Source organism: Heloderma suspectum, chromosome 4 (assembly GCF_057233095.1).
Source record: "Heloderma suspectum isolate Gila_16-S chromosome 4, 16-S_ref, whole genome shotgun sequence".
Classification (NCBI taxonomy): Eukaryota; Metazoa; Chordata; class Lepidosauria; order Squamata; family Helodermatidae; genus Heloderma; species Heloderma suspectum.
Genome location: NC_139461.1, coordinates 232029470 through 232055621, shown reverse-complemented (window position 1 = coordinate 232055621; position 26152 = coordinate 232029470). Strand labels below are relative to the sequence as shown.

Genomic DNA, 26152 nt, shown 5'->3' with positions numbered 1-26152 from the left:
GCGACGGCACAGCATAACTGCATGAATGAGATTTGATAGTCCATTTGCCTGTGCTGGGTAGGAGGTTAGCTGCAGTTTCTCCAGCTTCAATGTAATTCTGTCTCTGCCACATGTTTGGACGGGCCCACTGAAGGACCTCAAAGTGGAGACTTCCAATCACTCTGACTCCAGGAGAGTGTGTACATCATGACAGTCTGCCCCGGAGGCTCCTGGAAAAGTTTCTGCTTGCTACACAAGCTGCCGGGAGCAAGATTTGTAAAGCCACTCAATCTCTGTTAATGACATTGCTCTCACACTTGGCACAGATTGAGCAAATAGTGAGAATTACTCATAGGTTCCTGTAACAAGATGCTTCTGGGAAATACTACAGAAGACAGCAGTGAAGCTTAAAAAAGACCTGAGAGTAAAGCCCACCAGGTTTGCCTGGATTTTAGAAATAAAATACCTGGATTCAAAGCAGGAAAAGTTGGACTGCTTCCATCCTTTTGGTCATGTGAACGTGAGGTGCATTATAATGATTTATTTTCCATCACTCAAACTGTGGGAATTTTCTGAAGGAGGGGGGAAGGGGTGAAGCTGCACAGTAGTATGTGATAGTGATTCATGTGCATAGTACATGCTGCAACAGCGCCCCTGTGGCACTTTCTTGTGCGCGCGCTTGATTGTGTAGAGCCACATTCTCTAAAATAAGTGAGAAGGGAGGAAGGGGGCTGCCCAAACCCCCTGCCATGCTGCCCAAACTCCCTGCACTTTTGAGGTCCTCAGCACAGACTTTCCTCTCAAATAAACCTGTATGTCTATGGAACTAACACATTCAGTCTGAAAGAAGGAAACAGGAATGTGCTGACAAAATACACAAAAGGCATCAAGGACATTATGCTGAATTAACTCAACATTCTTGTGGCCTGGAGTATATTCAGTTTCTACAGTCACTTCAGTTGCTATTCTTGGAAGTTGCTCCTACTTGAATTTAGCCAGAGCCTACTTCGTAGGAAGTAAACCCCATTGAATTCATCAGAAGCACGTTTCTGAGAAAACATGCAGAGGGTTGGACTGTTGGGTTAGCATTTATCTTCCTCAAGGCTGGTCACATTTGTGGCTTCTAGTCATCTTGTGGTTGATCCAAACCCTCCTCTCTCTTTCCTTGTAGCTTTGTAATTTCTTGGAGAACAATGCTTATTGGTTTCCAAGGGGGTGTGATCTTGTGTAACTTAAGATCTATTTTATATAGAGAGGTGGCCAGAAGAGCTGGGTCTGGATGGTCACCCACAAAATGGCCAGAGAGATAATAAAATTGTATTCCAAAAATAAAGGTTGATCCTATACACAGGGCAAAATTATACAAGTTATATGACAACAAACAAGAGTATATAAATGATTAGGCCTTGATTTGCACCAGGGCCTAGAATTTGCTTTCAATACCAATGCTAAAACCTTTTTTTTCAATTTTTTCAATTGTGAATTTTAACAAAGCAAAACAAACTGAAAACATAACAATCCCCCCTCAAAAATACAACAACATATTCTAAAATCCTCAGTTTCAAATATTACAATATTCGAGAAGAAAAAAAAGGGGGGGAAAGGTTACACAGAAACTTCAGTAAAAGCAGACCAGTTATCCACATATAAGTCCATTTGCAAGTTACGCCTACATACCACTGTTTCAAATGTTGCTAGTGTTGTTAAGTCATCAATCCATTGCATTATAGGCAGTGAGCTTTTATCCTTCCAGTATCGTAGTATCAGTCTTTTAACAACCAAAAGGGCACGAAAAATCCATTTACACTGACCATGTGTTACATTCCAAGAAGCAGGTAAGTAATTTAAAAGAACATTTACATCAGCAAATATTAAAGAGGTTTCTAATACAAAATTTATCCATATAATAACTTCCTCCCAAAAGGAGGCAACCATTGGGCATTTCCAAAACATATGAATAAGAGAAGCATTGACTGCATTACACCTCCAACAATTAGCCGAATTTGACAAACCTTTATTAAAAAGACGTTGTGGTGTCCAACAGACTTGAAATAAAGTTTTTGCTGAATAAGGTGTAACCGAAGATCTATTGAAATGTCCGATACAGATGCCAAAATGGCAGTCCATTGAGTAAACAAAATAAGATGTTCCAATTCCCTGTTCCATTCCTGCTGTAAACCACTTCTATCAGAGATGCTCCAGGCAAGAAGATTCCAACACTGACCAAGGTGGAAAATCTAATCTGAGTGGAAAAGACCAAAATTTAGTAGAGGTCAGCAAATAGGCCCGATGGTACATAGCTAGATCCGGAAAACCGAACCCGCCTTCATTAACTGGAAGTTGCATCCTCTTCAAAGATATTCTTGGTGGAAAGGAACCCCAAAAGAATTTACGAAACAAAGCATTACGTTTTTGGAAATATTTGCCAGGTATAAGTACAGGGGTCCCACGTATAACATAAATAATTCGAGGTATGGTATTCATCTTAAGGGTATTCACCTTACACCATAAACTCAATTTTAAAGATGCCCATCTATCCAGATCTCGTGAAATATCATTAATCAACTTGTTTAAATTTAACCTAATCATTTGAGATATATCTCTAGAGATAGTTATTCCCAAGTAATGAACTCTGGGCACCGTCAAAATTGCCAGTTGGCTAATATACTAGAGTGTACCCTATCTCCAATCGGCATTATTTCCAACTTTGACCAATTAATTGAATAGCTGGACTATTCATCAAAGGTATTAATTAATTTCATCAAGGCTGGGACCGACGACTGGGGTCTCGAGATAAAAGACAAAAGATCATACCAGTGCTAAGACTTGGAATAAGTAAAGCAGGGTTGGGCAACCTTTTTTTCTCTTGAGCCTCACATTTCCTGTGGGTAATCTGTCAGGGGCCACATGTCAGCAGTGGACAGGCCAAAAGTGCGGTTACATCTCTCCTGTTTGGTAAACCCCTGGCAATGCAGACAGGAATTGACAATGTGTCCCTCACCCAGGCAGGATCATCAAAGGGAGCAACCGTCCGTAGGTGGCAACTTAATACCCTAGTCCATACGCTTAAGAAACAGGGCCTGAACAGCAGCTGGGGAGAACACTGTGCCAGAAGGAGAGCACATGAGGAAAATTAAAACACCAAATGAAAGGGAAGAATGTAACAAAATTAAAGAGGAAAGATGGGGAAGAAAAAATAAGAACTCAGCTCAATCTCCTCAGAAAAGGAGATAACAGTGAAGAAAGCTCTCTATGATGCTGTGGTTGAAGCGAAACTGAGGCGAACAGCGGGAGCCTCACTCTCTCAGCATGCATAGGAGGGGGCGGAGGGGGGGGCTTTCCCACCTAAACTACTCAGCTCTAGAACATTTCCAGATGAAGGCTCTGTGCAGGCACAGCGCATGTGATGCACAGGGACCAAAAAGGAGGGACAGATCACCCTTGCCAACAGTCTGAACTGATCACACGGAGAAGCCTTTTGAAACGAAGCTGTAGGGTTGCCCACCCCAAAGTAATATGACAAGTGCATCTGAGTTTGCTCCCCTTCCAGAATAACATTTCTAAGATTGTAAAAGAAAGAGCCTTTTGTAGCCTCCCTCATCCATCACCGATTCATTCCCATCGTTCATGTACTTGAGTCCAAAAAGCAGTGGTGCAATTCACTCATTTCACCCAGTTGTAACACAGATTTGCTGGAACCTCGTTCTCCCAAGCAACAAAGGAGATGATCCTCCTGGTTCTATGTTGCACCACCTCAGCCTGCAGACAGAGGTTCATATGCCTGAGTGCCCCACACAGAAAAGCAAAGGCAAACAAACAAAAAAATCCCCGCACATAGCAAACTAGATGTCAGGCAGAAAAGATTCTAGCCTAGCTCTCACACTGGCCATGCTCGTTTTTTTTAAAAAAAATATTTATGTGCAGGGAATGTTTTGTGCGGAGGAGCAAGCATGCGAGCCCCCACCAGAAACATGTTTACAACCTCCTCAGCTGTTTAGGGGGAAGGAGGCCTGCTGAAAGATCAGCTTTGCATTGAAGCAGAAGGGGGGTTCCTGTTTAATGAGAGGTTGTGGGATTCGGTGGGGGGGGTAAAATGGTTACTTGCGAATCATCAAAAAAAAAAGAAGACATTCATCACCAAAAAAAGAAGACATTCATCACCAAAAAAAGAACAAAAAGGACACCAATTTGCATAAAGTTTGCATATGCTACTTTATATGTAAAATGCAAATTTAGAAAGAATTATTTAATTTAAACAGAAATACATCTGTGGAAGATAGTGACCAGCTGACCCGCATGCCTTGCTCCGTCTGCTAAGTGTTCTTGATGGGCAACTTCAAGGCCCAACTCTTCCATCGGATGGTTCTTCATCTTCATAGTGGACTTGGGCTGGACACCCATTCAAATAAAGCCTTCAGAACAGTCTTCCAGCAGCCTCTCAAACAGAGGACTGTCCTCTGTAAAAGAGGACACGCAACCACTCCAGTCTGACGTGGGGTGGGGGATATCTTGGAAATTGGATGTGTTTATATAAGGAGGGAAAGATTTGTAATCCATGTTTGCTCTTTTAACTAACACATTTGTTAGTTCCAGGTTTCAGTAACACACATGAACTGGCTGGATTAGAAAGATGTAGGGCTGGACTCTGGAATCCACATGCCCAACCCCAAGACAATTTGGTCTGCTTGAAAACCCAAATGTGGTGGCTTTTAATGACTTAGTCCCACAGGTCTCACCACTGCAAGATTAAGCCCATTTGCTTTTTTTTTTTTTTGGCTTCAATAGGATCACGTTGCCCTTTGAGAACCATCAAAGTGAGTGAGCCTCTTTCATCTGGCAGCATTTTCTTTCAGTTCTGAAATTAGCCAAGACTTTGCTCCATTCATTTCCATCCAAATGAGAAGACTGTTTTATTTATTTGCTTGCCCCAGGGAGGAAGAAACATGTCATCTCTTCAGTTCAGTACAGTGAGCCGAGTCAAGAATTGTGACCAGGAAAGCTGATGGAAAACGAAAGCTACTGGATGTGATATCAGTTGGGATATTTTTAATCCCCCTAAATATTTTCAGCATTAACATGGAGCAAAATGTAGTACTTGATTTCTCCAGAAATTCTAAGCCATTTTGCCATACGGACATGGTGGCTTGCAAACAATTGAAGATAAATCATCACATTTCATAAGAACATCATCCCATTATACACATTAAGATAAAATAAATTAAACGTTGAATGATTAAAAAAAAAAGCTTAGCTAGTTCAGAAAAGGACTTGCCAGCCGTCTTCACTCAACCAATGGAAAAATGTTGAAGGTTGTTAGATAAATATGGTTATCGCATCACAAATTTTCATAGTTCTTCTGAGTCTTCTACCCTGCAATGAGATGTGATTTCCATATACCTGCCTAGCTTACACATATCTCAGCACAGAGCAGGATGTGAAAATCATTATGCTATCGAGGTACCAATTGCCCTACAATGTTTATTGTGATGCCAAGCAGGAAACTGAGGCACCAACTTCTGTGTATCTTACAGGGTGGTCCTCATTGCATCTCTTGTCCCTTTTTATTCCAAAGCTGATGTATGTGTATTTGCAGTGGAAAATAAAGTAGCACTAGAACATAATAAAAGACAGGGAACAACTTCAAGTCAGAACAAAAAGGGAATTGCAGTGGGCAATTCTGCCCTCTAGTGGCTGTTCCTGTGTTGTGCATTTGTTTGACATTTCTACTTCCAAAGGATTACAATGGAGGATATGCATTTTCCAATATGGCTGAACCACGGCTAGAGAACACAAGTTTCTTATTCAGTAATTAACCCTACTGTGAAAAGTTATTGAAGTCTGACCTTAAAGTCATGAGAGCAGCTTAAAATTATGCACACAGAAATGGGAAAGTGGGATCCTTCGTTGTTGTTGTTTTTAATGTTAATCACTGAATCATACAGACTGAAGCTGATCAGGAGAAATCTAGTATTAACCAGAAATGAAAACTAAAGTTTGCAATAATGTAAGAATTTTAAGTTGCAGGCTATATATTCTTAACCACTTGCTTTTAGCTGCTTAGACATTTTATAACAAGAGCAACTAATTGCCATAACCCTGGGAGGTGGGGATGGATTTATTAGCATTGTTGAATATAATTTAAATACCCTACAACTTCAATCTACTAGGATGCTCAGAGCAGTTCACAGTATAAATGCAATAAAAGCATCACCACCAAACACTAAGACATAGTGAGCAGTATGGTGCCCTCCAGAAGTTTTAGACTCCCATCAGACCCTGCCAGCATGGCTAATGGTCAGGAATGCAGGCAGCTGTAGTCCAAAGCATTGGGAGGGCCCAGGTTGGGGAAAGCTGGCATAGGGTAAAAATACAATTAAAAGCTAAAAAGCCTTGAAAAATAGAAAGGGTTTCACTTGGTGCAGAAAAGGTATCAGGCTCAGCACCAGGTGAATCTGCCCAGGAAGATAATTCCAAATTCAAGGTGCCACCACTGGAAAGGCCCAATTTCTGGTCACCACCTGCCTCACTTCTGAAGGTAGCAGAACCCAGAAAAGGGCCTCTGAAGATCTCAGTTCAAAGGCACGCTCATCTGGGAGATGGCCCAAGGACATGTATAATGAGAACTGGTATCATGTAGTGGTTAAGAATGTGAGTTGTGGTCACCAATTCAAACCTTGTCTCAGCCACGAACTCAGCCAACCAGCTCTCTCTGAGCCTTGTCTGCAATCTGAGGATAAAATGCCAACCTATTTGACAGCATTGTTTTAAGGCAGCCTACCCCAACCTGGTTCCCTCCAGATGCTTTAGACTTCTGGAGGGCACCAGGTTAAGGAAGGCTGTTTTAAGGACTACCAAAATAATGTGTGTGAAGTGCTATGAACACTTGAAAGTACTAAAACAGAAGTGGGGAACTTGCAGGCATCCAGATGTTCTTGGACTGCAACTCTCATCAGTCATGACCACTGGTTGTGCTGGCTGGGGCATATGAGAATTGGAGTCTGGCAACATCTGGAGGGGCACAGGTTCCCCACCCCTGCAATAAAAAGTGCTAACTGGTATAATTACAAGCCTCAGATGCCACCACCGCAGTTTATGTCCTCAGCCCTACATAAACCATTCACCGAGTATGAAGACTGGTCTGTACACTAAGCACTAAAAAAACTTGAAAAGCAAAACAAGGTCATTAGATTATCAATTTAACTAAACTATTTAAAGGGGTTGTTTTAAATATAAGATGGTAGTTCTTTCATAGTTTAAAGGCTGGTGAACAGCCTGTAGCAAACTACTTGTAAGAACTGTGCTTCCCACATCCAATCCAGCGCCACTCTGAGTAAAGAAAAGGTGAAGGAAGGAAGGTAAAAGCTGCCCACCCACAGGGTGTTACTTGTGTTTTCCACTCAGCTGGTCTAGGCCACTCCAAAGCACTGAGATTCACTGTTCCCATGACAACATGTGGAGCAACAGAACTGGGGAAGAGGAATGGGAGCAGCCGAATACACAAGATCTAACACTCTTCCTCGCGAGTGCCTGATTTTCTCACACCTCCAGTGGAGCCAAAGCCAGGAAAGCCTAGTGAGACATTCCGGTCTGTGCACAAGCTACTCAAAATAACAGCTCCTCAGCCTCTTGTCCAGACCGAGAGCAAAAGCAAAACGTCAGTTCAGAGGATAACATGAGATCTGAATTATGTATGTGTATAAATGGCAGAGAATCAGTATCTTACAGATCCAGATATTTGTGGAAATGTGTACTGGTAAAGTTTTGGAAACAAGAGTGACCCTTGCTCTTCTGTGTTTCTGTGGATGAAGGATACCCTAAAACCTTGGCTTGGATTCTGAGTTCTTGCTCCTGCTGGTGGAAGGCAGAACAAGGCAATTTTTGAAGGTTTGCCTTTCCCATACCGGCCCCTGTACCACACAAAAATCTTTCCCAGAGGATTGATGGACTCTCCAGAACACTGTGGAAGGTAGAAATGGAGGCAGCAGGAGGAAATCAGCCAACATTCTCTCCCCCTTCTCCCAGCAAGAGCTGGATTGGAGTTCCTCCTATTCATGGAAGGGCAATTCAGGATCCAAGAAAGACCCTGTCTCTAGGGTTGCAATGTTTAGGGCACAGTCATATGCATTTTAGACAGGGAAAAGTCCTAACACAGGAAGGAATGCATTCTGCTGGGAGCTGTAGGCCTTTTCTCTGTCTAAACATGCATAGGATTGCACCCTTAGTCAAGTAGTTGGATTCATCTTTTTTGGTCAATTAAAAGGATAGCCCTTGTTAATTGGGCAGATTAAAAAAAAACATTAATTGTCTTTAATACTTTCATAAACTACCAGTGGCAGGTGCCACTGGAAGAGGCATCTCCCCATATTGTTAACACAGGAAGGAATGCTTCTTTCTCAAGATGGCAGCCATTGTGAAACATGTGCATCATATAAAGACAAAGGAAGTTTGCTGTTTCTTCAGAACAACTGCTTTTTATTCATATGCAAATGAATACAGATTTAAAAACCAAACACCACACATGATCAATCAACCCATTTCTTTAAGTGGCAACCGTACTCGCCTCCTTCCTTTCTTGCCCCCTTCCCATCCCAGGTTTTATCAAGGTATTGTAATATTTTGGTTTTCAGAGAAGGAGGCATTATGCAAGTCAGCACAGTGGATGCAAGGATCATGTTTTCAATCACTTCGCTTGAGCAGAAAATAAAATCTGGGATTTTCCTTGGCAGAGTATGCACAACACAACGCATAAAGACAGGCTTGGACATGGAGCATGTGATTCAAATTCATTTCTCTTTTGGGAAATATTGTCAATATTGCAAGGTCTCTCCCTGCTCCCTTTATCATAATAACTGGTACTTCCCCATTTCTGTAGACCGAAGGGACGGATAGTCATTCCTAAATCCCACCTGAGGAAGGAAGCAATAGGCCCCTATACATTGTCAGCTGCCTTCCTTCCTGCTCTTTATGGATAGAAAATAATGTCTGGCCTATGGAATTCAAGGTTATCTGTAGCTGGGATATCAGATTCAGAAATAAACACATAGGCCTAAGGAGAAGGATTTGAGTCATTACACAAAAGCAGCAAGGGAGGTAGAAAGTGAGATAACAGAAAGGTATCTCTAGTTTTGAAAATGAATGACTGAAGATTGTGCAGGATCCAGTTCTAATGTCTGTGGAGCAAAGGATATTTTATGATCCTTCTTGTTTCTAAAATAATAATAATAATGATAGTATCTCCATCTTTAGAGAATAAAGGCAACATCTGCCAGCTATATGACAGACTAGTAAGTTGGTGAAATTACCATACCAAGAACGGCACACAAACTGCCAGCAACATTCTGGTGAACACTGAGCACCCTTTTATGGAGGGCAGCCTGAACCCAATAGATTTTTTTTTAAAGACCAGCTCATGTTTGGGGATTTACATGTAAGATAGCGTTACGCTGGGTCGTGCTTAAGAGATTTCCAAAGATGTGCCTTCTGTGCTTGTTCTCTTAAAATTTTCAATGTTTAGGCTCCATGGGGTAGGAGTCTCTATGACTCATGGTGGAAAAGCTTCATGTGCACTGATGATGCACAGTTCAAAAAATATTTAGTCTCAGAACTCACCACACGCACCGATAGGCTCTTGGCTCACCCCTTTCATTCTCTTTCCTTGCTGAATGAACAAGAGGTACTTAGAATCTTCCTAAATGTTAATGTTCTATGAGCTGTGTGTAAATCCGAAGGGCCACGTGGCAAACATGGATGCTTATTCTTTCCTCATTTCCTCTATCATTCAGAAAGAAATGAGATTGTGCAAGTGCCTCCATGCGACCACAGTGGCCACCTTTGTAAGCTGTTCTTCCCCCCATCAGATTCTCATGTTACTCTTTTCCATCAGGATTATCTCTGTAGGAAGCAGCAAGTCTGGCACCAAGGGAAGGTTGCTTTCCACGTCTGCTGTCTCTGCTCGAGGCTGCTGCGCCGCTCAAGCAGTAGGTGATGGCGGGTCCTGCTGAGGCCTCAGGTCTTCCCCGAGTCTGTTCACTTCAAGCTCACTTACTACGGACATGTACTTAAACTCATCTGGACGATGGTTGAAGGCTTCCACTAAACGGAACGTCTCCTTGCGGTCTGTGGCATAAAAAAGCTGCACCTGGCTGGCTAGGCACTGAGCTTCCGCCACACTCTGTGAAATTAAAACACACACACACACACAATGCGAGTTGTCAGGAGAGTTACAGACCTTCTGCAGTTCTAATATGATCCTGTTTGCATCAAGTGTCTTAAAATCTAAGCTCAGGAATGTGCTACAGATCTGTTTCAGGTTTCTGTTTGTGTTTGACAGACTACTGATCCAGCTGTGTGAAAATCAAAGTCTTGTTAATCAGGTTCCTGCCCCACCACAGCATCAGTCATGAAACTTAAATGTCCACTGCTGTGATACAGCTCTCCTAACACTGTAACACAGCTTTCCCCAACCTGGTGGGTAATAGAGTTGTAGTACAATGCATGTGAAGGGTACCAAGTTGGGGGATGCTGCTCTAACACCAGAATGCATTCATGACTGAATGTTCCATCTTAAAACAACAACAGCCAATTCCTGGCATACAGAAAACTACTGTCAGGGTCAAGGGTTCCAACCTCTAAGCTGCAGATAAAACACTTTGGAATGGAATTCTTACCATATATTGCCCGCTCGCCTATCCATCCATCCATCCATCTATCCTTGTGAGATCCGATGGCCTTGTAGGCCCCTTCCAACCCTACTATTCTATGATCTATCTATCTATGGAAGGGGCAAGAACATACATACTGAGTAATGTGAGGCGCAAGGGCTTAACTGCAGCATATGAACTGCACCCATTTGGCACTAACTCTTTGTCTCGTTCACATGCCACAACAACCCAGGGTTCTTATATACAGGGTTTTGTGAACAAGTGGGCATACTGGTGCACGCTGCCTGATTGCTCCTGCTGCATGAGTTATTTCTCTGTGGGTTATTTCTCTGGCTTGTCAGAGGAGAGACAAGCCAGAGTTCCTGGTTCAAATGCACGACAAACAACCTAGGGGCAGAACATCCTTGGGTTGTCCTTCTTGCAGTGGCTAAACAACTCACAAACAGTTACAAGAACTACTTCATTAGTACCACTTGTGGCAAAAAGAAAGAAAGTATCCTTTCTCACTAAGCTTCCCTTACCAGAAATTCAGAATCCATTTCTGCTGTCATCAGTACAATTCCCTTTTCCTCTTGAAGCTCAGGATAATGATACAAGATCAGCTGGCTGGGAGCAGCTTCAGCTTTAGTCTGCAGCAAACAGAAATGACATTATTTATCAGTATACACAGTGTGGTCCCTCAATGAAGATCAAAAGCTTGAATTTTAAATTAATGAACCAATCATTTCAAGGCTTTAGTCAATGTACAGACACAAAGAGGCACCCACAAAATATAAGAAATAAAAAGACAAATAACCCTAAGAAGTGGATCCTGCAACAAAATGTTGCAGCACAGAATGCTCCCTGCTTAGGATCTGAGGCACTCCATTCCATTCCTCCTTCCTCGCCTCAGTTTTCCATCCCTCTCAAAAGAAAGGGAGTCAGCATTCTGTGCCCACTGAGCTTGCTCAGTCATCACTGGGCTATTTTAGAGGTTTCTCTCCCTCAGAGTTTTTCTCTAAGGAAATCTCGGGCTTCCCCACTCCAAGTCTGCTGATACCTCCATCTTGTGTGTAAGTGGTGCTGTTTTGCCTATGTAAGGAATGGCACTCAGAGAATTGAGATGCTTTCTTTCTTTATGCCGCCCCAAACAAAGTTTTTTATTTTGTTAAATACAAAATAAAACATAAAGCCATACAATTAAAAGCACATACGACAGCATGTGCCTCTCTTGAGACAAGACTGGAGGACTGACAGCTTTAGAAGTGTGATGGTAAGGGCAAATGTATGATCTGATCAGTAAATAAAATGCAACTTTTGCTTTGCCTTAGCAACCATCTTAGAGGAATGTAGCTACTTGAAGTCCTGCACCACAAATAATATTGCATTATCGGTGTCCACACAAACAATGAATTGTCATGTGTTTTATGGAATGATTTAAAACAGCCACAAACCTAACATGAAGAACACCCCTAGTCTGTCCTCCCAACCCCAACCCTGGGTAGTCAAATTTCCCTACAGGTCTCTTAGGAAACGTTTCTCCTGTGCAAGCACTGGGTCATTACTGACTCCTAGAGGGACGCCGCTTGCGCTGGCGTTTTCATGGCAGACTATAGCGGGGTGGTTTGCCATTGCCTTCCCCAGTCGTGACAACTTTTCCCCCAGCAAGCTGGGTACTCATTTTACCGACCTCGGAAGGATGGAGGGCTGAGTCGACCTGAGCCGGCTACCTGAGACCCGACTTCTGCTGGGATCGAACTCAGGTCATGGGGAGAGTTTCGGTTGCAATACTGCCGCCTTACCTGAATGTTTATCAGAGAAGTGAAGTGGAGTTCTGCTCCTGACCACTGTCCCACAAAAAACTCGTAGCCTTCCCTCCTTGGCAACGCATATAGAAACTGGGGGGAGGGGGTTGAAATCAATTAGGTTTATTTAGTCCCAGCTCAGGATGAAATCAGAAAAACACAGCCAGAGGAAGACAAATTTGCAGCCACAATAACTGAGTGAGATGGAATCGATTAAATTACAGAGACCGATTCTTTGTGTCTTTCAGAGTGGATCTCTCTGTCCCAAATGGCTTCATCTGAGACCAGTTTTGCCCATGGCCTTTACTGCAAAGGCATTGCCGTTAGGACAGGAAAAACCTAACATCAGAATTCCAAGGTTTTAAAAGCAGTCATTTGGCTTTATGTCTCACTGAAACTTCTGAACTGCACCTTATATAGCTTGTCCTATTGTCATTTAAAGGCTTAAGATTTTCTGGATGTATTCAGAGATTTATAGCATGGGTACTTAGGCCAAGGAGCTCAGGAAGATGTACATGCTGGTACCCTCCCAAACAGCCCTATTAGGTGAGTTAGGCTAAAACATAGTGTCTGGCCCATAGCTTCATGGCCCAGTGGTACTTTATGGGGTCCTAATCCAAAACCAATATATTACACACAATACCAAGCATGGGGAACCTCCCAAGCCAGATACAGCCTACAAGGATTCCCCATCTGGCCTGCCAGCTTCTTTCCCCAGTCCCCGCCCCAGGAGAGAAAAGTTCTCATCTTTGATCAGCAGCTGATTGGAGGTTAAGAGTTTTTCTCTGTTGCGTAGTGGGAAAGGGACTCCCTTTGTCACCCTGCAGCAGGGAAACACAGCAAACTCACCCTGGAGGAAGAGAGCAATTATACCATACTGGCAAATCGGTGTGGGTGGGAAGCATGAGCTGCTAGATGAAAAGTTCAAAAATTCAAGCATGCTTACTTTGGGTATCCTAATAAGGGGTTGCAAGGTAAATATAACACAACAGAGAAAAATGAAGATTTTTGTCCCATGTTGACATACCTCCATTACCTTTGCGCTCAAGATTAGTTTTATCTAGTCAAGGTCAGGTTCTTCAACATTTCTCCTCCTGCCACTCACAACCCCCCGTTCCCCCACAAGACAATTTTTTAAAGTAAGTATTTTCCCTCATACCATTTCCCAGGTTAACCCCCTCCCCTGCTGCTACTGGCCCTGCAAGCAAAACATACAGAAACATATAATTAAAAGGGTTAAACTCTCCTTGGGACAGCAGTACTGGATAATCTGCTGTATTGGATAATTGCCACTGTGGGAGCAGAATGCTGATAGGCCTTTGGTCTGATCCTGCATGGCTCTGCTTGTGTTCTTAATCCAACATCACGACATTCCTTGGCTATTAACTTTTTTAAAAATCATGGGAGATTCTATTCATGGATCTCCCACCTCCAGAAACATCTCAATGAAGGGATAACTTTCATTAAACTGCGCAGCTAAAAGCTTCTCCCACGGGGTTCTGTTTTCTGCCCAGATTCCCCAAAAACAATCAAGAGAGCCCTGTAAATAATTACATGCCATGCTGCAGTAATCAAGTGGCAAGCATTCCAATATAGCAACTGGAGGAAGGAGGCAATCACACCAGATTTTTGGAGAGCAACTGTCCATAGCCATCCACCAGTGCCGTTAATCTCACACAGGATCAAGCAGAACAGAATTATGTGGATTTTATCCAGGCCATTATTCTGCCTCTTAATTGTTGCCTAGAAAAGTTGCCTTCACAAGTGTAGTTTTCTCAACATTGGTTTACAGCTGTGGGAAACCTAATCTGTTCTTGACGAATTTCTCCTAGATTGTTCTATGCAACAGTTAAGTGTGCATGAACCTGTCCCAGAAAGGATCTATTCCCTGGAGTGCTATGTGCTGAGCTGAAGTATTCTTAATATAAAAGTATAAAAATGCTTGATTTGCAAGTATAGTAGCAGAATTTCGTAACTGTTACATTCAGGTCAAAGTATTTTATGGACAGTTCACCCAAACTCCAACACAATTTGCACACTAAACTATCAACAGGCAAATTTCTACAGTTAGAAGAGTACAAGAAACAAAACAGATGCAACAAGATACATGCACCATACTTACAGATGGGCAGTCCTGAACTCGCTTCCACATCAAATCAAAAGTCTTTCCCTTTGGAAAGAAAGTGGGGAGGGGGGAAGGTTTATTTATTTAGCATTATTTTTTGGTCATCCTCAAGGGATGAACCCACAAGGCTTAAGTATCTGTCCTCACTGGGATATAAAGGCTAGAATCTTGGGGTTTGCCTTTCCAATCACTTGTGCTGGCTTCCAAAACTATACATCAAAATGGTTACACTTCTGAAAATCCAATATAAAAATGGAACAGACAATAAATCACATTCTCAATCCACATCAATATCAGAAGAGAGCCAGCAACAAACATCCTAGGTTGGATCCAAACTTGGTCATTCTTAGAATAGACCAGCTGAAATCAATGGGACTTTCGACCATGTGGATCCAACCTCCTTGTTTTAACTTCTGAAGGTCCATAAAATCAAATACGACTGATTTGGGGGGCACAAACATTCAGCAAGAAAAGTATCATGCCATACTTCTTCCAGAAGGCAATTCCAGAGCCTACTTGACAAGGCTCAATTTTTCTAAAGTTTAATATCTATCCATAGGAAGGCCTTAAATGCTCATGTATGAATAACTACATGCTGCTTACCTATCTATACCAGAGGTGGGGGTGTCTCTAAATTGTATAAATGTAACATTTACCTATTTTACAATTAATATAATATAAAGTAAGAGAGAGTGAGATAGAATCTCCCTCATACACACCCACACATCTGGAATATATACCTGTATATGTAAACTTATACTGGGTGTCGCGTATATATGAAGACACTATTCACTGAATTTGAGGGATCTAGGTCATAAATATATGTATGCCTGTGAGAGTACACCCACACAGATTAGATCCTTCCGCTGGAGTGAATGGCAAAGCTCTGGCACCCATAGTAACTAACAGGGGTTAAGTTTTGCCTTTGAATACAATACTGAAGAAACAAAGAACTTGTTGCCTGATTGTAGGACATTGCATATTGAGCTACGCCCGTTTCTTCCCAATTTAGATCACTCCTATTATCAGTTTCACTTAAAGAACTAAGAGCAAGAAGAACCGTGCTTAGCAGACTTTCATGCCTCAATTACAACAGCACTCGCACTATTGTAAATTAATAACTCTTACTCGGAAGCTCAGCCAAACAATGCCCCTCCCTCTTGTGTATTAATTGTACTTACAGGAATAACTGCATAAACTGTGTCTTCACCAGAAAAATACTGCTTCCATATCTGGAAGAAAGAAGTGACTATACTGACCTTATACATAATCACTGAAATTTAAAGTAACCTCAAATAAAGGCAATAATCATACATTCACAACATTACAAATAGGACTAGTGAGCAGTAATGATTATTCAAGCAAGAAAACGTGACCTTGGTCTATGTATCCTGCAGCCTGATGGTTTCCATATGCCAGTCACTTTGTAAAATTGAGGGTCACATCATACATTATTTTATTGCATTTATTAAGTGAATTTCTATCCTTTCAGCAGCACTCTCAGGGGAGCAAACAATAACACTAAAGCAACAACACACTACAAACACAATAAAAGTAAATGACAATAAAACAGATGAAACAGCATAGTAGGAGGATAACACATACCAAAGCATATTAAAATTGCATCAAGAGATGCCTTAAAGGTCCTACGGAAACAAAAAGGACTTCACCTGGTACCAAAAAGATATCAAGGTGAGCCCAGTTTCCACTTTGATCTCTCTACAGTCACCAGGCATCTCACTTCAGAAGGCAGGGGCATCCAAACGCCCTGTGATGAAGATCTCAATCCACAGACACAAGGTATATGTGGGAACAGACTTCTATCAATTACTGTTTCTCCCATGGAAATAATAATTATGAGTCAATCATCATGCATGAAGTGTGATGCAAGTGTTTGTTTCAGACAATTATACAGATTAGACAATATGTAGAGCACAAAAGACTTTACACATGCCATTAAACTCCTATTTTTATTTGTGGTGAGTATCTCCATGTAAGAAACAGTAATGCATGAAATGTAGCATATTAACTTTATGAAGCTTTGGCCATATAAGCTTTCACAAGTGTATGCAGAACAACAGGCTCTATACAGTTAAGGATTTACAAACTATACAGAAGTCATTTCTGTTTTTGTCACCTGTTTTATTTCTTCAGGCTTCTTCCGTTTCATCATCTCAACATTCAGTATAGAATCAAGTGTCTGAAACAAATTACAAACAATAAAGCTTGTATGTTAGACCACTGTAAAAGGAAAAGAAATAAAACAAAAGTCTGAATTCTTGCATGTGTAAACAAACATATACATGAACTTTAACAGGAAACAATAAGTTCACCAATCTCCACTAATAAAGTCAGCAAGATTTCTGTCAAGACCAATGAGCTGGGTATGAGGCAGAGGAAACTGAGTGCAAATACTGACAGCTCACAGGGGGCAGTTTGGCTGTGCCAGTTCTTCACATGACTTTCAGTAGTGGATCGCATGAAAAAACACCTCTCTGGCTGCATCCTAACAGGTGCTTCTCTGAAGACCACATCAAAGTCAATGGATCTGTTTGCACATAACAGTGGAGTTCAGTGGCAAACTGTGGGTTAATTAACTAACCCACAATTTGTGGGGATGTGTGCTGTGAGAAAGCCACTTTCAGTTGGCCTAAGAACAAACCATGGGCTAACTTCGAGTTGTTTAATCCACAAACCAACCAAGCGTTCAGGTTCAGATGTCACATTAACAACCTAAGAACTAGCAGATCATAGGTTGCTGTTTGAAAGCAAAGTGGTGAGCATGCAGGAGTTAGCACACCTACGCTCTCCCATTTGTGCACGACAACCCATGGGTTGTTTAAACCATGGGGTGTCGTTACAGGCAAACCAGGTCATTGGTCAAAAATGAACTGAAATTCATGTCCCTCAGATTCAGTGCCAATAGTCTATTAATTGGACCATGCTGGCTCCCATAGCATCTCATAAGCAAACTAGGATAAAGAAGAGTAAAGAAAAAAACAGAATAGCTGTTTAATGAAAATTCCATCTTACCTTATTTTTTGTGAATACGTGTTTTGTTCCTTTGGCCTAAAATTAAACATTAAAAGATTAATTTTTAAATTGTTATCCTCTATGTTGCCACAAACCTACCTGGTAACAAAACTGTCAAGCTATTTGTCCTGTGTCTGAAAGATAAAAAGTCATATATAGATACATACCTAGTCAGAAACAACTTGCAAGCCATGGAATTATGTGAAACACTACAAGTTCACCTAAATGCATGCCATCAGCAGAACTTAGCATAGAAGCTGGTTCTTTCTCAGTAGAAAGCAAGGCTGGGCTTTTGTTGGAACTTACTGGCTGAGATTTATATTCTTAGAAGATACTTCTAATTTCTTATATGTAGTGAATGAAGATTCTTATAGCAGTAACTGGAACAATTTTCTGGAAAACAAATGTTTGTACTTATGGTTTATCAGCGCCTTATTTTTTTCCCTTAGGCTACAGCAAGGCAAAATCAGTTTTATTCCAGTGGGCCAATGACACTGGGCCAAAGATATTGATTTATCAGAGCTCTGTAACATCTGCCATAAAGATTTGTTTTCCATTATATTTGGGGTGGCTATGGTTCCACAAGGAGGCTGTGCTAATTATTTGAGGTTATTATTTGTCCCAAATATAGGAAAGCGTTTACACTAATTTGCTTTAGAGTTATGCCCTCAGGCTGTGTGTGTGTGGGGTGTGTGTGTGTGTAGGGAAGAGTTAGAAACTGTATTATAAGTGTTACTATTGTGTACATTTTATAGAGATGAAAGAAATAGATTTGTCCTTTGATTGTTCCCTTCCTAGGAAGGCCTTTAGAGTGGTATACAGCCTTCATCTTCATGGATACACAATCTTATGTAACTGAATCAGTTGCAAACTTTGTATTCGAAGCTAAAGATTCATAGGTAACTTCTGCAGAAATGTTAAGGGTACTATTTTTCTGTCTAAACATGCGTAGGATTGTGCCCTTAATCTATCAAAAACCATACTGATTAATTTGCTAGCAGTTTTTTTAAAATGTTAATTGTTAAACAAGCACTTACAAAAACTCCAAGTGTCTGCTATAATACATTTGCACATCATCAGAAAACAAGAAAAGTATACATTTTTCTTTCAGAAATAACAACTTAGTCCATGCAATGTATGTAGATTTATCCACGTGTGTCAACTGATATACAAGACAGCAAGAAGCTGTCAACCTGCACAAGTTATATTTGTATTCACGTAAAAAGTGTATACATGCAAAAACCTAGTGAGCAAAATAGCTCTGAAATATCTTTGGTGTTCCTGAATCTCAGCCTGATAACTGATCCTCAGTGTAAAACAAAACCACCTTTTGGGAACTACTGTTTTAAACAAACTGGGACACAGGCGACGGTGGTCACAAATACTTCTACTACATACAAAAAACTATTTAGCATAAAAACAAACAACTGGACAGGAAACTACCTTTTCATAGCTTAAACATACACAAACACATTGTAAAAACAACAGCCAGGATGTTTTCCATCCACTAGACAGCATTTTCTAACCCAGACTTCTAATGGTTAATAAAATATCAAACAAATTAGGTTTGAACATTGGCCTTGCCTTTTCCTCCACGCATCTGACAAACTCTGCTTGCTTCGAGTATCCCACTGGCTGCTTTTTCACATCATTCCTTTGTTCCATTCGGGATTCAAAAATATCTGGATTGGATCTGATTCAAAGTTAGAACAGTTTATAGCTACTAGACAACCAGTGTAATTTATTTCCACCCTATTCCAAAAGTTCATGGCTGGCTATAATAGGATCTTACTACAGTTTAACTTTAGAACTCATACTGGAAAGCAGCTTAGGATAATAAAGCAGGTTAGGATAATAAAACAGCGATCTTATCTTGTTTATCTAGTAAGCACATAGTCAACAGTTAACCGTAGAAGTCTTGCAAGAGCAAAACTACAACAAACACTTTTCTTATTTGTGGCAGTGCTCAAATCATGCAAATACATTTTGAGCTGTGGATTAACAGTCATATGTGGAAGTATGACAAAACTAAGTTGTAAAATGCGTGGGGCAGCCCAATCCTATGCATGTTTACTCAGAAGCAAATCCCATTGAGTTCAATGGCGCTTATTCTTTGTAAAGGCTCACAGAATTGCAGCCCTAGCCCCGTTAGACTGCAAAGCGAGAGCTTGCCCAATTACAGGGGGCGGGGGAGGAGAGAGGTCATTACTTTATAAGATCTTATATTTTAAGGTTACTGTCAAATCCTAGAAACGACTTAACTAGAACAAACGGGCAGATTCACCTGCTCCCTGCCCCTTTGTGCAGGGATTCCCTCCATGTTACCTGCGAAGTTCTTGGATCTTGCTTTGGTATTTCTCGAAGAAGGGATTTGCTTCCAGGCCCCCTTCGTCTCCAGCCCCGCGAGCCGCCAACACCAGCGGCCGAGGCTGCGGAGGGAGCAACAGGCCAAGAGGCCGAAGAGCGGCGAAGCGACCCACCAGCGCTCCTCGGGACAGCCCGAGCCCCGCCGCTCCCCACAGCTGCTGCAGATACCCCGTTGCCATCCTGTCCCTTTCTGTCCGCATCGACCGAGAGCAACACGTAACACCGCCCTCCCTCTCTGCGAGGCCCAGCACAAGGGTTCCGGCCCCTAAATAAATAAACAAACCAACCCGGGGGGAAGTGAGGAGTCAATGCCTTACAGCGACGTACAGCAGCCGAAGTTCCACAGACGCTATGCGTAATAATCGGGGGCCCACGGGAAGTGTAACGAGCACCCAAGAAGTCCAGTAATTTCAGAGGATGTGAAATATTCCACCCAATGCTGCACCGTTTGATCCTATGCATGTTTAATACGGAAGGAAGGTCCAATGCAAATTAACGGCAATCCCAAATGAGGCTGCAATCCTATGCACGGGCTGAAATCCTATGCACACTTACCTGGGAGAAAATCCCATTTAACGGAGCGGGCTTACTTGTATGGAGACATACGTAGGATTAATTCTGAGCAAAAATGCATAGGATTGGCGCTATAATCTAAATCTAAATCTAGGAAAGTATAATGGCTCCCACTAGGCAGTGGAAGCTGGTGGCTCCGATGTCACTGGGGCGGTGCATCCGCTCCAGGTTTCAGTAGAAACAGCAGTCAGAACTCTAAAGGAGCTATCTAAGGTGCAAAACCTCAGAACTGCCTCTTAGAAGCCATTATGCCATTTTGGGCATACATTTATATTATAGCGTCAATCTATGCATTTCTACCCAGGAATAATAGTGCAATCCTTTGCATTTCTACTCAGAAGCAATCCTACTCTTCGCACCTTGGATAGCTCCTTTAGAGTTCTGACTGCTTCTGAATGAAACCCGAAGAGGATTCACCACGACACCCCACTGACAACAGAGCTACCAGCCTCCACAGCTAATAGGAAGGCACGTACATCACTTGAAATGCCATTAAAATGAGATATGGTTAGGATTGATTAGGTTTTCTTTTATGTAGAATCCCAGCTGTTTATAGAGTAAACCATTCCAGCAGGCTGTACGGAGGTTGCTGAGAGAGGGAAGCAGGGCCATGCTGAAAGACTTTTCCCCCTCTTCCACCCCCACTCGATTCTTTTTTCCTTGTGAGTTGTGTCTTTTTAGACTGTAAGCCTGCAGGCAGGGACTGTCTTGCTTTACTGATTATATTTAAGCCACTCTGGGAGATGCTTTGGCTGAGGAGCCAGATAAAAAATACTTTACATAAATAATAAGATTATAGTATAGGCTAAAACCATTCAAATCCAAAACAATGATCAGCAAACACAAGGAGAACAGCCTAGAGCAACCCTCCTTGGGCATCCCTACACGCTGCCCTAGACAATTCTAAGCGGATAGGCTTTCATGTAATTGGGGTCAAACTTTGCAGAAATGCCCTATGCAATGACAGAAATGTCTGTATCGGGCTACAGCTTGCCTGACTTCTGATTTTTGATTTATTTTTTAAAAAAATTAGATTGTTTCTGTCTCTGTTTTTCTCAACTGCCACCAGTATCCTGTTCATCTTGAAAGTTCACAGGTTCTTGTCAGCCCGTTTTTGGTTTGTTTGTTTTTAAAAACAATTTTTCTTACGAATGTAGATACATCTCATTGCCTAGGCTAGTGCTTTTTATTGGTATTGAAGTGCACTGATAACTCTTGGGGTACATTACACATTCCTTATACCACTCCTCTAGTGTTATTTCCTGCCTTTTATTCCATTTTGTCCAAAATACTGCAACAGATATCATTGTGTGCACTACAAGGTATAAATGCGTGAAAGGGATATAGTGTCACCATGATGGGATTATATCGATATGGCACGAGGTGTAGATCAGGCCCTAGAGAAGGTCATCAACTATGTAGAAACTGCTATATTGGTTTTGGGTGACTTTGCTTCTTTTTTATACCGATAGGCACTTGACCATCTGAGATTGCTATTAAAAGGAATGATGACACCTGGGTAGACTATGGTCAGGGGAAAGTCTGTGTTCTGTTTACAGCTCCATCCCACAGAAAAACAAAGGATTATACAGAGACAGACAGACAGACAGAGGCAGACAGACAGACAGACAGACAGACAGAGAGAACGAAGTCTGAGCTTTTCCAGTTGAATGTGAAATAAAGTCTTTGATTTTTTAGACTGCCAAGAATGGCAACGGTACCTAGGAAAATTCCCTCCCTTGAGTATTTTGCTGGCTGCAAAGACTTGTCTGCTGTGAACTTGGTTACCCATTCTTGTACAAGAGAGCTTTCAGTCAGGTGCTGAAGGCAGTGCATTTCAGGGGGGAGTGTTGTGTTCTCGAGCCTTCAAGGAGTGGTATCCTAGCTGCCATTATCTCATTGTAAGCTTTGGAATGTTCATCTCTTTGCCATTCTGTCCCTAACTGTGAAGTGAGACTAAGTTTGACCATCTGCTGTTTTCCTTCAGCTTTCCTTTCCTCCCTAGAAGAGGCCTAAGATACAGATCTGACACATTCCAAAGGGTTTGTGTGTATAAATAATGATTATATCGAGTGGTAAGTAGCATAGTCTCCTCTGAATTATTAGCAAGTGTTTATTATTTGAAAGGTTTCTTTAGATGTTTTAACAAGTTGATGTGTGAGTGACGTCATGTGGGTTATATGAATGGGGATATATGTGGGCTATACTTTCATTTGGGAGTAATAATCTTAAACACGTCCTAAGTGAAACTACAGTCCACAGCTAGGAGCATTTACGAAGGGAGATAGCATGCCTCAAGGCCATTTCATCTTTTGTACAGTAGTATTCCACACAATTGGATTCAGTCCCAATGCCACAATATCCCACCCCCTCTAATATATGTTTGATGCATAGTTTAGAATACTATTATAACTTAAGGATAAGAAGATTTGGGGTTGGGGGAGCAGGCAGTCTCTCCAGTCCTCAGGGAAGATAGCAAAAAGGACAACGTTGTTGAAGTCCTGAGCCATTGCCTGGATGCTGTGGTGGACTGAGACTTACTCCAGACAAGAGAGTGATTCAGCTGATTAGTAAACAAGCTAATCCAGGACTAGGAGTACAGTCTGTTCTGGATGGGTTGCACTCCCACAGTTTTACAGTTTGGGAGTATTTCTTAAGCCAATGTTGCTCCTGGGAAGTTAGATGTCTGTGGATGCAAGGAACACTTTTGCCCATCTTTGGCTGGTGCACCAATTATGCCCTTTCCTGGTGAAGGATGATCTGGCCACAGTGATCCTTGCCTTAATCACTCCCATTTAGATCATTACAACACACTCTGCATGAGACTGCCCCTGAAAAGTGTTTGACAACTGCAGCTAGTGCAAAATGTAGTGGGCACATTGCTTTCTGGCCCTTTAAACTTGCAAGCACACACACTTCTTTTCCAAGTTAAAAAAATGATTGAGTCCCTCAATCAAAATAGAAGTCAAGTATATTAGAGCACATTAAAATATTACATAACAGAATTAGAACAAATTTCAGACCCAAATGCTTATGTGTTGGTAGTCTTTTTACTCGACTGAAATATGTAACAGATACAGCCCTTCTGCTGAAGCATTACTCTTACTATCTGACCTTATTTGCAGGTTTGTTGCCCGTCTATTTTGGAAGTCTAGGATTTTGTTACATCTTGGTATTCAGTTGTATGCTATTCCTTCAATGGAGGAAACGAATCCACCAGAAGCAGCGTGCAAGAGCCTGGGTGAAACAGATGAAAACGGAATCGTATTTCCAGTGTGCTTTGGCTCAGAGGGCTGATAAGGAAGCCGAGTCTGGATCTAAAGCAGAAGTCTGTAGTCCCGAGTTCGATAGCATCGCAAAGCAACAAGGCAGCTTCTTGTCCAGTGAGATTACTAATAACAGCCAGGGTGACTCCATCCCTTCATTTCCAGATTCAGATCCATTCAAACCAGTGTTTCAGGAAATACCTTGTGTGTGTGCTCTCGCTCACTTGCCACCACTGCTTGAGCACTCAGCTTCTTACCCTTGCTCTAGTATTCCAGCCAAAAGCATGCCGTTCAACTCACCTCTGAAATCCGCCATGTCAAAGAATGAGTCATACAATATTGGTAGCAGCATCTCTGCTTAGCAATAAATTTAATGGATAGGGCAAGTCTAAGTGATTTTAATTGCACTCTAATTAAAAGCTAGTTTCAAAATGCTTTCAAAATTCCTTATGTTTTATTTTCATTATAGGGAGGACAGAGGGTCTACACCAAGTATAAATTAAAAATTGAATTCTCAACTTGAATTGCATATAACATCTAACTGAAGCACACATGCATTCTCCAAGAGACTTACAAAGTATTTGACCTGCATTTCATTTCATTCCATTTGGCAGAAGGTCGAAAATATCACATAATCATAATTTATGGCGCACATGGAATACTAGAAGTATCACCTTTCATTTTAAAGTCTAGTCCTGGTTGCAAAGTAAAGGTTGACTTTTATATGAGCAGTGTCATCTAATGGTTGAAGCAAGAAAGCAGCTTTAAAATCCACAGAACTTGTGTGGTCCCGAGTAGCTTGCTCCTAGGCACCTACCCTCCTGGCTCTAGTACTTGTCTGATTATCTCCATCACCACCCTAATCCCTACTACCAATTTCCAGGTTTTACAAGAATACACTGGGAAAAATTGTATTTAGATATCATTTGTTCCCTCATTCATTTAGAGTCCAGAGAACAGACATCTAGATTTCCCTAATTATAATGTTTTATTCCTATGTACAGACCTAGAGCAAAAGGTGGCAAGACAGGCAAGGAAAGTAGCCTAACACTCTCATCTAGATATGGATCACATCCCAGGATGATTAAGATTATACAAACTGGAGTCTGGCTGACCTCTAACTTTTTTGCTGAAACCTACTTAAAAAAACTTTTTAAAAATAGAAATGTATTATAACATCACAAAAATAGAAAATCAAATAAGAAACAAATTCCTTCTGAAATAAACCCAATATATAATTTAATATTAATGAAAAGAGAATGGACAAACATCTTTAAAACAAAAACAATATTCTGGTTCAGACCCCGATATCATATGAAGATTTTGTCCAAGCTTTAACAAGCTAGGCAGGTGGGATAACAATTTTAAACATTTAACTTTGGGATATTTGTCCTATATATTCTCTTAAAAACACATTGCTTCATGAAGAGAGAAAGCAATTTCTGTGTCCATTGTCTCAAATGGTTAATGTTTCACTCTGTAGAACAATGATAAACAAGAACCAGTACTCTCAATACATTTTTGAGGTGGTGGTATGACTGTGAATATACACATTCTCATGCTGCAATTCTTATTTTCTCCTTGCGTGATCTGGCATTATCTGTGGTGTTTTGTTGGTCACTGTGAATTTGTATGCATGATTAACATGTGCATCATGTTACATGTGATTTGTCTGCCCAGCAATCAAGTTCTTGTTATAGATGGCAATGTCTGCTCATCCAGCAGCATCTAAAACATTTTAAATAATGTTAATTAGCAATATGTATTTAACATGCTAATACACTACTGTTCTACAAAATATCCACACTGGCTTACAAATAGTCATTAAAACAAGTACAGTGTAATAACAAAATAAAATTAAATTAAATTAAAGCAGCGGATACACACAAACCACTCAGCAAAGAAAGTTATTTAACCTGATGTCTAAATGACACCAATATTGGTGTCTCTTTGATCTACCTTGGAAGAATATTCCTTGGAAACACCACCACTGAAGTGGTCCTCTCCCCTGTCACCAGCTATCTGATTTCCAAAAGGAGGAGAACCCAAAGAGAGACGATGAAGCAGATCATTTGAGACTGGGCAGATTCATATGGGAGAAGGTAGTCCATGGTTCCATGCCATTGAGGGCTTTAAAGATCAACACTCTCACCTTGAATTGTGCAGACACACACTTGTAATCAGTGATGTTCTGACACTGTTGAAATGTTCCAGTTAGTGAAACATGCATTAAATGCTCTGATTCTGAACCAACTAAAGTTTCCAAAGTCTTCAAGGACAGCCCCACATATATTGCATTGTGGTAGTTTAATCTGGATATTATGAGACCGTGAGCTGTAGCAACTCTTATCTATTTTGCATCTA

The 26152-nt window shown here is 41.3% G+C and overlaps 2 protein-coding genes across 3 annotated transcripts; one reads left to right on the top strand and one right to left on the bottom strand.

Annotated features, from left to right (window-relative positions):
* Positions 1-8426: 8426 nt before the first annotated feature.
* On the bottom strand, positions 8427-20426 carry ATPAF1 (ATP synthase mitochondrial F1 complex assembly factor 1). Of its 2 annotated transcripts, XM_084852598.1 has the most exons (9): positions 19908-20173; positions 19167-19275; positions 17583-17618; positions 16687-16749; positions 15731-15781; positions 14547-14594; positions 12422-12517; positions 11162-11269; positions 8427-10150 (listed from the first exon to the last, which is right to left on the bottom strand). In XM_084852598.1, the coding sequence occupies exons 1-9, from the start codon at positions 20147-20149 to the stop codon at positions 9950-9952; spliced, it is 954 nt and encodes a 317-aa protein (XP_084708724.1). In that variant the 5' UTR covers positions 20150-20173; the 3' UTR covers positions 8427-9949. The 2 variants fall into 2 exon arrangements, with proteins under 2 accessions (XP_084708724.1, XP_084708723.1); XM_084852597.1 differs by lacking the exon at positions 19167-19275 and having other exon boundaries at positions 19908-20426.
* A 2155-nt stretch (positions 20427-22581) lies between these two features.
* TEX38 (testis expressed 38) lies at positions 22582-24964 on the top strand. The gene is made up of 2 exons (XM_084852600.1): positions 22582-22597; positions 23648-24964. The coding sequence occupies exons 1-2, from the start codon at positions 22582-22584 to the stop codon at positions 24148-24150; spliced, it is 519 nt and encodes a 172-aa protein (XP_084708726.1). The 3' UTR covers positions 24151-24964.
* The last annotated feature ends 1188 nt before the right edge of the window (positions 24965-26152 follow it).

Bases quoted from the DNA above. Each gene is read 5' to 3' on its own strand.
- ATPAF1 (XM_084852597.1), bottom strand. From the start codon at position 20,411: ATGCATAGGATCAAACGGTGCAGCATTGGGTGGAATATTTCACATCCT. The intron at 17,619-19,907 runs GTAACATGGAGG...GTTTAATTTTAG, and splicing joins AAGATCCAAGAACTTCGCAG to GCCAAAGGAACAAAACACGT. The intron at 16,750-17,582 runs GTAAGATGGAAT...AATTTGTTTCAG, and splicing joins ACGTATTCACAAAAAATAAG to ACACTTGATTCTATACTGAA.